General features: G+C 36.0%; 1 protein-coding gene across 1 annotated transcript; it reads left to right on the top strand.

The window, feature by feature from the left end:
- The first annotated feature begins 1674 nt into the window (after positions 1-1674).
- On the top strand, positions 1675-11467 carry LOC147485491 (aspartic proteinase PCS1-like). Its single transcript, XM_086573532.1, has 6 exons — positions 1675-1825; positions 1914-2015; positions 2456-2571; positions 3280-3334; positions 3570-3621; positions 9845-11467. Exons 1-6 carry the CDS (start codon positions 1715-1717, stop codon positions 11128-11130), a joined length of 1722 nt encoding a protein of 573 aa, XP_086429658.1. The 5' UTR covers positions 1675-1714; the 3' UTR covers positions 11131-11467.
- The last annotated feature ends 326 nt before the right edge of the window (positions 11468-11793 follow it).

Below are 11793 nucleotides of genomic sequence, written 5' to 3' on the forward strand. Positions count from 1 at the left end.
CTAAAGAAAAGAAGACAAGATCGATGAATCCTCCAATTGGGACAAGAGTATCAAAAAGAAAAGAGTAATTGATCCCACCAAGCTGCAAAATGCTCAAATGCCCACTCTCTCCGAACACAGGTAGGACCGATGAATCCCGTGTCGGTGAAGTTTTTCATCGCGGTTTGGATGTTTTGTGGTCAATCGTTTGTTACTTTGTTAAATTCTTGGTATACAACTGCATCATTATCTTATCTTGGGTTAAGAAGCACCATATTCCTCTTCTAAAGGTCTGAATTACTCTCTCAAGTTCATCAGTTTAGCTTTACTTTATGCATAAGATTATCACTTCTACTAGCTTTTGTTATGATGCCTAGCAGCACTTTGCAAAATACTTTGTATTAAGTATTTAGATAGTCTACACCGACTACGCACTTAAATTTAAGTCATTACTTGATTGTGTTTTTACAAGTAGAATCACCTTTTTTATTTGTCGAGGTTCTTCCTGAGTTCCTGGTACATGGATTCATATTTAGCCTTTAGTTGCTTTCCATTGCTACAAGCGGTAGAAAAGATTGTGTTTCCTGATAAAGTTTATCATCGTGTTCGCCACCTCTGTCAGAATAAATACATTGTATTAATTAATGCATAAGGGTAACCGTGGAGACCTAATTCATTCCTTACTAAGCATGCATCCGTCATTTTTCTGAATAGGTCTCTTACATTCAGGACAAGCCTTCGGATTAGCTAATATCCAGTTGACGTTTTCAGACTCATCACTATTCTTCAAGATCCACTTGGTCACTATGAGCGTCCTCCGCACAAACATTGTAGCTCTCACTTCCAACTTCAAAATCTATAGCATTCTCATAGCCAAGTGCAGGACACCACTTGATTTTATGATTGCTTTCAACAAAGGTTCTAAGAAGGTAACGGGAATACTTCTCCTTACTTTCATTAGAAACCAAAGAATTGATCATGTCATGACAAACAGCGTGACATGAGGGATCAGGACATCGCAACACTAAACACCCAGGGACATCATTAATTGTTGTGCCAACATAACCTTTCCAACATTTTTTACGAAAGGGATTACCACAAGCAGCGGCATGCATTCTACTTTAAGTCTTTTAGCTTCTAGCTATATAATTCCTTATTCGATACTTAGGTGTTTTCTTTTAGCAGGGCTCCTACGTACTTTGTCGCCTATTTCAAAATCGATCCCAGCAATCTTCGTTTTCTTGACAAAACGAGTGTAGAAAGGTAAGTCTATAGTAAAGATTACGATGTTGTGTAGCTTTTAGAATTTTTTCGTTTGTAGCTATAGAAGCCGTCTCACTTAGAAGCATCTGTTAGCTGGTTCCACTCCATTGATGTTTGTTTTTATAGCAGCTATATCAAATGTAATTGCATATTTCTTGGATGTTCTCTCTGAATTATTACAGATGTGGACTCTTATGGATATTAATATGTGTGGACATGAAGGGTGTGATGAAAGGTGGAAGAGCCACACAAGAAATATCTTGGGCGTTTTTCATGGTGTATAGAGACTTAGAGATTATCAGGTGACAAACAATTGAAGCTCAAAGTGTCAGAAACCAATAAGAAAAGAGATAGAGATCTCAAGAGATAAGGACTCCACCCTCACAGCCTCACTACTTCTATTAATCGAAATGTACCAACAAATTTTTGTTTAGAAGCCTTGCAAAAAGCAAACCTCATAAAAAAAAAGGTTATGGAGGAGGAGAAGAGTACTGCAAGTAATGTTGCACGTGCGATAGCTGCAATGATGGATTGGAGTTCTTCTTCAGAAACTAGAAACACTGCTCTTTCTTACTTAGAATCTGTAACTTTTTTTTTTTTTTTTTTTTGCTTCAAATCCTTCAATAGTGCTTTTTAATAATAGACTGATCAATACATTTGTTTGTTTGTAGATAAAATCCGGAGATATTCGGACTCTAGCAGGCACATCCTTTATTTTAGTCAGGAAAGATTGGTCTTCTGAGATTCGGTTGCATGTGTTCAAAATGCTGCAGGTCCTCCTGTTCCACTATTCTTTCCTGTTTTATTATGATTATTATTATACTCCTGTTTTAGTGACATTCACCCTGTATATTGCAAATTTTAACAATAGAATCCATTCACTAGATATGGAGCATTCTCATGTGTTAATCACCGTAGAAGTTTAGCAGTAAAGACAATTTGTGAGAGTTGAAAGAAGAATAAACAATTTTGATTTGAGTTAATAGATTGCATTGCGTTAAATACCTCTTTTTTGACTTTTCTTGATTTTAATACCGATCTCATACATTGATACTACTGAACTCTTTGCTTTTGCTGATAATATCTTTTCTTACTATGTACACTAAAAAAAACATATTGTATACTGTGGTTTTGAAACACATTCAAATGCTTAACACTTTATGGAATTAAGGAAGTTAGTATTTGCTGAATGACCCAATTGCCTTTTGGTTAGCTGACAGGAAAATTATTTAGTGGCAGTGAAGGATTCTTTTTTCTCCTTAAACCATTCCACAAAGAAATAGCAGAGGAAAGTAATACTAAGGAACATCGCTTAAGGCTTCCAAAACAGTAAGTGTATATGTACACTATCACTTCTAATTGAATCATCAAATTCTAGATAAAATTAGAAAGCTTGTACGTAAGAAAATAAGTCATGCAATGAATAATTTGATGTTTTCTCATAAACATTGTATGGGTTTCCAAATCAGTTACTTAGTGGCCAAATAAGTAGAGAACTGTCTTAAGTCAATGTCCAAATTGAATCTATCTGAGATTGTCACCGTTGTTCTTTTATTGATTCTTGCAATGGTTTGAAGATGCTAATTTTTTTAAAGTTTATGCCTTGACTAAGTAAACATTTTTTTAGGGAAGATTTGAATTTGAACGTTACTTTATTCAAAGACATGTATAATGTTCTTGATAGAGTCAGTCTTTTCTCATTTCAACAAAGACCATGGTTATGTAATAATGTGTCTGCCTTTCATGCATGAATTAATGCCATAGAGCAGGTGTTATTTTCAACAGTTCGTATCCCCTTGCCTAAAGCATAAGGAGAAGTGACAAGTACATTCTCATTTATTAGTGCACTAAAGTGACCTATTATATTAAGCATCTTGAAAGGATTTACTAAACAAATAGTTGGGCCATTAAACAACTTTTTTGTATAATGGAAAGTGTATAGCGAGTGGATGGTATGATCAATTCTTTACTTCTTTAGGGAATACATGGACATATTGGCTATCGATTTACTTCTTTTTGATGTCATGCATTTTACAGAGGCTACATTACATCAACACTGCTCCTATATAGAGCTGAGAAGATTATGCGCCAGGTGATAATCAAAAGTGTCATTACTTGATTAAGTTAACGAGTGTACATCATGTACTCATGTTGATACATGCTTTTATATATATTTCATTATAGTATAAAAATTATTTGGTACCAATGCATCATAATATCATGTGGTGGTCAACATTATGGCAGTAAGTATGATCAAAGTCAAAACGTATATCATAGTTAGTTGATGTTAATTGCTATTGTTTGAAATGTTTCCATACCATTGTCAGTTTATTCCAGTTGACATTGATTTTGTGTATATGAACTTAATTGGAACACCAGGTATGATCAAAGTCAAAATGTACTATACAACAAGTTTTACTCCTTTTATCGCACTTCTTTATTAAAAAAAACTCAAATATGTTTTTGGACACCATATGGCTAGGTTATTCATGCTGATTTATTTTTGTATTCTTTTATTTCATTGTAAGAATTCAGTTAAGGTATAATTGTTCATTTCAAATGTATATATGACTTTGTCAATAGTTTTATTGCTATTTTTTTTTCTGAAGTTTATATATAAGCGAGGAAAATTGCAAGTCTGTCATGTACAAAAACACTGGACACTGTAAACGCTAACTTTTAAGACTAAAAGTACCGTAACATCTTTCTTCAACACAAACTTATGAGCTTAATAACAAACATACCCAAAATATGTATTTACTAATGTGGTCTAATCTCTATAGTAGTAAGCGACCATAGGGCGACAAAGTGATTAAATTAGTATAAATGAGTTTTAAAACTGATGCAGTAAAAAGAAGAAAATATATAGGCCCGGCCCTAAACTATTAAAGAGGGCTTAGAGTAGGGTCAGGGCTTGAAATTTAGACTTATGACCCGGCTCAACCCGGCTCTAATAACTGAAAGGCTTTAAATATTTAGAGCCGGGCTAGCCCGACCCAGCCCATTGCCCACCACTATATCCTACCATTGAAACCTCTTGACGTGTAAATTCCAAAACTAAAATCCTGAGTACTAATTAATCTGCTATATACAACATCTCCACTACCACTGGCATAGCTGACTACGAAAACCAAGGCCCATCTGACCTCCGATCCGTCGTCATCCGTGCTACATACTACCCACCATTACGAAATCAACCACTTTCTTAGTTTCTTGTAAACACCACTATACCCGTAAATACCCAAGCAACCACTTACCTGCCACTACCACGTCCGCTTTCTCTGTCATCACCAAAGCACAAAAATTAACAAAACCACCATCACTACCAAAGTACCAAAGTAGTTACCAAAGAAAATTTCAAGTGACATATTAATGCCAAACTAAATGTATCGGCATACTTTTGGTAGTTGGGCTACCCTAACCATGTCCATAGCATAGTTCAAACTATTCAATAGGCTGCAATTTCAAAGGAGTAACTGAAATTCTGCCGGAAATTTTCAGCCCATACATATACGTTGGATATTGGACTCTATAGTATATACATATATGCGGACCGTGCTATGCACCCGTTGGAAGAAATGTAAGTCATTATAATTCTAATTTTGATTGTAGGATTGGAAGAAAGGTCAAGAATAAAGGGAGCTATTTTGTATATATTTTTTAAGTTGTTTGATAATTTCAAACTCACTAAAAGAGGAATGGCTAAATAATGAAAAATGAGAGATTTTGATTTGCCTACTAAGAGAGTTGGGGGAGGGTTCGTGAAACCGGGTATTGTAGAGATAATATCATATAGTGTAGAGATAATGTGAGAAATATCACAAAATCAATCAAATTTTCTTCTAGAAATCCATACTCCATAAAAAAAAAAAAAAAAAAAAGGGGATATTGAATCAGTTTTGAATTTTTGATAGAATACTAAAATTAATTAATAACTAGCATGGTTCACAAGAATAAGTGGACAGCAAGCGCGCGGTTTGCTAATTTAAAACCAAATGTGGACGTAATACTATAGATATCAAGATAATGCATGGACGCGGCAGGAATAATTTGCTAAGTACCACCAAGTCTCCTTCATGAAATGAATTTGTTCAAACCTTGGTTTAATGACAAGATGATGAACGATATTGGAATTGACCTAGAGAAATAGACAGTAACGTTGAAGTGGTTCAATGAGATAAGATAAGATGATTGCAGCTAGTTAGCAGCTTAGCATGCAATAATCATAGAGAAGTGAGAAATACGCATTACACGTGTATATATATATATATGCTTGAGTCAACTATTGTTGGAATATCACGGTCATTGATGGGTCCAATCCGGTGGTGATCAAGTATCACTCAGCCTAGTTCACAACAAAACAACCTAAGCAATCAGACCCATGCACCCAGCCTAGTTCACTACAAAACAATCTAAATAAACTCTAGTAGGTCAACCTTGTAGTTGTCTGCAATGCCAAATATTTCGATGTCGGGCTATCAAAAACCGATATATATTGTATATATCGATCTATCAAAAAAATATCAGAAATATTATTGATATATTAATAAAAATCGGTCAAAGATTGTCAAAATCAACAATATATATCATATATATCGATCAATACATATTGATATATATTTCGATGTCGGACAATATATTGGACCTCCAAAAACCGATATATATTGTATATATCAATATAATGGTGGATATATATTCTTTTGTTTTGTATGTCAATATATCAAAACATATCAGAAATATCGTTGATATATTAATAAAAATCGATCACAAATTATCAAAATCAATGATATATATATATATATATATCATTGATATCGGTCGGTGATATTTTGGAAATATCGACAATATTTTGGTCCTTGGTTGGTAGTAGTGTAACCATAGTTCAAGATTTTGAAATCTATAGAATTCCGACAAATCCAAAAATCGGAATTCCAGGTTTTATTCCGCTATATTCCGAGTGCATTTCAAAATTTATGTTTTTTCTACCCTTGATCCGGAATTCCAAATTTCTCAAAAAAACAAAATATTCGGCGGAATTCCGTCCGTGGAAATCAATAACTATGAGTGTAGCACGTAGTGGCTCACTTCTGTCAAGTTCTATGTAGGTAGATATCACTATTTTGTCCGACGTGACACGCAGCCAAATTTAGGGCCATGCATGGTGCTCTCACAGATATCACCCAAGCATGATACTGCCCCGACCGTAGCTAGGCATCATCTGCGGTAGGCTTGGGACTAATTGCACTTCTGTCCGCACCTAATTAAAAATCTCCGCCTTGGACTAAAACTGGCCCAGCCAAATTATCAGACTCTGATGTTTAACAGTTAACACGCAGGAACTCGTCCAGATTTAGGGACCACACACCGCATGTATTGCAATCCAACTCAACTATATCATGTTACAGAGTCCCTTTACGAAGTCCTAATTAGACTCTTTCAAAAGCAAAAGAGGCACCCGGCCATACCCCTTTTTTCCCCTAAATTTTAAAAGCTAGCAAGCAATGGTATGACGGCATGACCTATGAGAGTGCAGTGTGAATCACAGTAAGGCTCGAAGTCTAACTCTCAAAAGATATCACAAAATGATGAAACCTACTAGTGCATGACAGAATACAGATAACGCCTTGTGATCATTTCTTGACTGAAGAGAGATCGTCTCGGTCTCATTGTTTTTTATTTCAAAATTGGGACCAGTCGATTCTACCGACTACTCTTTGTGTTTGCCGAAAAGGCCAAATGTTTAATTAATGGTTTGATTGTCTTGAAGCAAGAATCCAGCTTTTTCCTATTAATCTCCAACTTTCCAAGACAAGCAGATCCATTGAAATGTGCTTTGTTACTTACCACCTTCGTCAATTTTCATAAAGTTGCTGGTTCTTTTCAAATTCCAATATCAACTTCAGTACTATAATAGTATAATCCACTTTTGCCCTCAATTATACACTCTGAACTTGTCTTGGAGAAGGGCATGTCGTTCATTTAGAGACCACATTATACATTATACTTACGTGGTTGTATTTTTGGGTAATTATGTTCTAATCAAAGTTAAGAACTTTCCTTCATTTACATTCAAAGAATGATCAAATGGTCCCAGAACACATTATAGTAATCAAAGTGTTCCATACTTGCATCCTTTCAGAATAGCAAGTTGTTTCCTATGTGATTGCTAGTCAACAAAAGCCAACCAAAAGGATATAGGATTAGGAGGTAACAGTGTAACAGTGATAAAGAACAACCATTGGATAGGTTGGCTGGCATACGTACAAGGTGGGACATAACCAGGAATCTAAGTTTAGAGTACAATTGTCGAATTTTTTTATCTGAATTTTTTTGAGTGCGAATCGTTACAGTTTACTAGTATAGTAATACACGTTTTTTAATTCCCGACACCTGCTTTATCCAGTCTCTAGAGTTAGAATTGTATATTCAGAAGTCCTGATAGCTTAAGACCTATCGTTGTGCACTTGTGCACCCGCACTTGCTACCATAAAATATCTGCATTGAGGATCAGAGGTTGCGTATGTGCAGTGTCGAAGCCAGGAATCCCCTTCACATGGGGCACCAAACGTCTCAGCTAAATCATAATTTGTTTTCCCCAGCTAGTAATATATCACCTTACATATATGGGGAAATTAAAAATTCAACAATAAATCATATGCATCAATATAATTTGAAATTTCAAAAGTTTGAAATTCAACATGTTATACATCACATATTTCACAATCCGTGCTTCGAAAAATCTACAGAAAATGAGAAAATTAAAATACATATCAAGTTTTCATACGAAAATTTAGACTTGACTTGTGAAACTTACACAAGGATCAAAACTATCTTCTAGCTGTTTGTAGACGTTTTAAAATACTCCATATCACTTTTAAGTCAATAATTTTGCAAAGTCAAGTAATGTAAATTTCGTTAAGAAATAATATTATTCTTAATACATTGGTTGATGAGAAAACAATTGTCCATTTCATTTTGGTCCTTTAGTGATTGTGGTATCAATGCGTTATCGATGGCGAGTATTGAAATGGTGGGTGGGTACATTTATATGGGAGGATTTCATGGCACTAGATAATAGATATTGGTAATTTCAGTAAGTATACTTCAGTTTTTCTACCAAATTCACCTGGGGCACGTGTCCCATGTGGTTCCGCCACTGCGTATGTGCGTGGTGGAACCATGGAAGTAAACAGAATAAATCATATGATGACCAAATTTAACAAAATAAGTATTAATTGGAGAAAGAATAACTAGAGAAGCATTTCCTAGCTACATAAAATGTATACTAATGCCAAAATGTTATAGGCATTTGTATGTTCTTGTAATAATAATAGCATATGTAGATAGGTTTTGGTAGGTCATGGGTAGATGAATATCCAATTTAAAACCAATTGATAACAAGTGGAGAGCCCCAATAACTTATATATCTCAATGCAAGACTTAACATATCATGTGGGACTAAACATCTCAACAATGGGTGTTGGTACACACGAGGCTTAAAAAAGAGATTAGCTAGCCATGCCTTTTTGTGAAGAAAAAACCGGCGTGAATCCCCCCTGCCACAAGAGGCAATGACAAGAAACTCAATATCACTTCAGAGGTGAGGTACAGACTAGTATACTACATAGTTTGGACCAACCAGTTAGGCTACACTATGGGGTACTTGGGAAGTTGGGTCTTGGGTGTATAAGCGAGCAATACTACACTGACACACGAAAAATAACATAGTCAAGACACAGTGACGTGCCATGTTGCGGCAATATCAATGTTGCAGTGGCGAAAATAAGAGTCAAAAATTTTTTTTCTCTCACTCAAAACATTTATTCTCTTTCCATTATCATCTTTCCATTTTTATTTTCCCATTCTCATATTTTCTTTATAGCAAATCATCAATTCCATTGATTTTCCATGGTACAACATTGATGTTGCAGTGGTTTTCATGATGCAACATTGATGTTGAAGTGATATTTCTAGTCAACATTCAAGTTGTAGTGGTTTTAACATTGATGTTGCAGTGATATTTCCCGATGCAACATTGACGTTGCAGTGATTTTCATGGTACAACATTAATATTGTAGTGGTACTTTTCGATGCAACATTGATGTTGCAATGATGGTTTTTCATAGTGCAACATTAATGTTACAGTGCCACGTCAATATATCGGTTAACTGTGTCAAATTCTCTGTGTCAGTGTAGAATTATTGGTGTATAAGCATACCAATTGAGGTGTTCTAAAACACAAACATAAACCAAATTATAAAAAGAACAATAAAAAGTTAATAAAAAACCCAAAATTACAAACACAAGACAAGATTCAATAAAGATTTGTTGGGGGTTTTGGTTACATTAACTCACAAATGAAGAAATTTGACAAAACCATTAAATCCAAATTCTAGAATTATGATTTGTTGGAGCTAATTAACTTCTTCTCAGACATTTGTTAGGTAAGCACTCACCTACCAAGTAGCAACAGCCAAACCAAAGTCCAAGGCACACGCATGACCCGTGACCACTGGATGCCGTCTTTCAAAGAAAATCAAATATATATAAACCTCAACTGCACTTCTCATCAAAGTGTTTGAAACTGCAATTCAATTTGTTTAAATGGCTTTAGCACATTGTGTTCCTCTTTTTGTGATATTCATGTTTCTTCAACTAAACCTCTATCTTTGTTCATTAGACACACTAGTTTTATCCCTTAAAACTCAAGTTATTCCATCAAGACCCTCAACTAAGCTCACCTTCCACCATAACATTAGCTTAACAGTTCTTCTCAATGTAGGAACACCACCACAAACTGTTTCAATGGTTCTAGATACAGGAAGTGAGCTATCATGGCTTCACTGCAAAAGCAGTCCCAACCTCAAGTCCATATTCAACCCAGTCCGCTCTTCTTCTTATTCTCCAGTCCCATGTACTTCTACAACTTGCACAACTCGTACCCGCGACTTATCTATACCGGCTTCTTGCGACGTCAAGAAGCTATGCCACACCACTTTATCTTACGCTGATGCTTCGTCGTCTGAAGGGAATCTAGCCTACGACACATTTCATATTGGAAGCTCAGCTGTTCCTGGTACTGTATTCGGATGCATGGACACTAGCTTCAGTAGTAATTCCGAAGAGGATTCGAAGAATACTGGACTACTGGGTATGAATAGAGGATCTTTGTCATTAGTATCCCAATTGGGAATGTCCAAATTCTCTTATTGCATCTCTAATCGTGATTCGACCGGTGTTTTAGTCCTCGGAGACTCGAGTTTTCCTTGGTTGAAGCCATTAAGTTACACCCCTTTAATCCAAAATACAGACCCATTACCGTACAATGATCGTGTCGCTTACACGGTCCAGTTAGAAGGAATCCGAGTTTCGCAGAAGCAACTGGCTCTGCCTAAGTCTATATTCGTTCCTGACCACACTGGAGCAGGCCAAACTATGATCGATTCAGGGACTCAGTTTACGTTCTTGCTCGGTCCTGCTTATACCGCGTTAAGGAATGAGTTCTTGGAACAGACTAAAGGGGTATTGAAGGTTTTATGGGATCCCAATTTCGTATTCCAAAATGCAATGGATCTATGCTATTTGGTTCCAGTGAGTCAAGTGAATTTGCCAGTGTTGCCAACAGTGAGCTTAATGTTTCGGGGAGCTGAAATGGTGATACGGGGGGATCGGCTGTTGTATCGTGTACCAGGTGAGGTAAGGGGAGGTAATTCAGTTTACTGTTTTACTTTTGGGAATTCAGAACTTTTGGGTTTAGAAGCATATATAATTGGACATCACCATCAACATAATATGTGGATGGAATTTGATCTTACAAATTCTAGAATGGGTTTTGCACCTATTGAGTGTGATATGGCTAGCCAGAAACTGGGTATGGCTAACACATAAGATGGTCCGATGTACAAAGTGTGGACAACCTACACTATCCAATTAACAGTTGATGCCCAAGCCCCAAAGTGCAAGGATGCCAGAATAGTATTTGAGTGCCGAAGGGGGCACGACAAGAGTAAAACATGATGGATTCTTGGATGTGAAGGATACTTGTTTTGCATTCCTAGGTGTGAAGGGTGCCGATGGACGCCTTGACCTAGGAGAAACAGGGGAAACCGTGTGCTTCGATGTCGTATACTTGGGGCTGTTAGCTCGAAATGCTAACTCTGCAAAGTTGTAACATGCCTTACTGTAATATTCAAAATGTTAATGAAATAGTTTTGGATTGACCTGATTTTTTTTCTGGATTTGTTTGTGATCTTGGTTCTATAGAAATGGAATGATGGTTGGGAAAGCATTTTGAACTTAAAGATGAATAGTTAACTGCGCATCATGTAGTTGATTATTGATTATTCAGAAAGGTTAACCTGATGAGCCCATGCTTCAGGTTAACTATCCAAAGGCTAAGATAGATGAAATGTAGCATAAGTACCAAACTGTACTAATTCTGACAGTCTTTAAATCGGTTGAGTACGTTTTGATTAAATGGTATTTTACTTTCTGTTTGAAATATTGAAGTGGTAATTGCATCGGTGAGTAGGCAAATCCTATCATTTTTGT

This window comes from Coptis chinensis, chromosome 7 (assembly GCF_015680905.1).
Source record: "Coptis chinensis isolate HL-2020 chromosome 7, ASM1568090v1, whole genome shotgun sequence".
Taxonomy (NCBI): Eukaryota; Viridiplantae; Streptophyta; class Magnoliopsida; order Ranunculales; family Ranunculaceae; genus Coptis; species Coptis chinensis.

Coding starts and splice junctions, on each gene's coding strand:
- LOC147485491 (XM_086573532.1), top strand. CDS start 1,715: ATGGAGGAGGAGAAGAGTACTGCAAGTAATGTTGCACGTGCGATAGCT. Junction 2,572..3,279: donor CGCTTAAGGCTTCCAAAACA/GTAAGTGTATAT, acceptor TGCATTTTACAG/AGGCTACATTACATCAACAC. Junction 3,335..3,569: donor CTGAGAAGATTATGCGCCAG/GTGATAATCAAA, acceptor TACCATTGTCAG/TTTATTCCAGTTGACATTGA.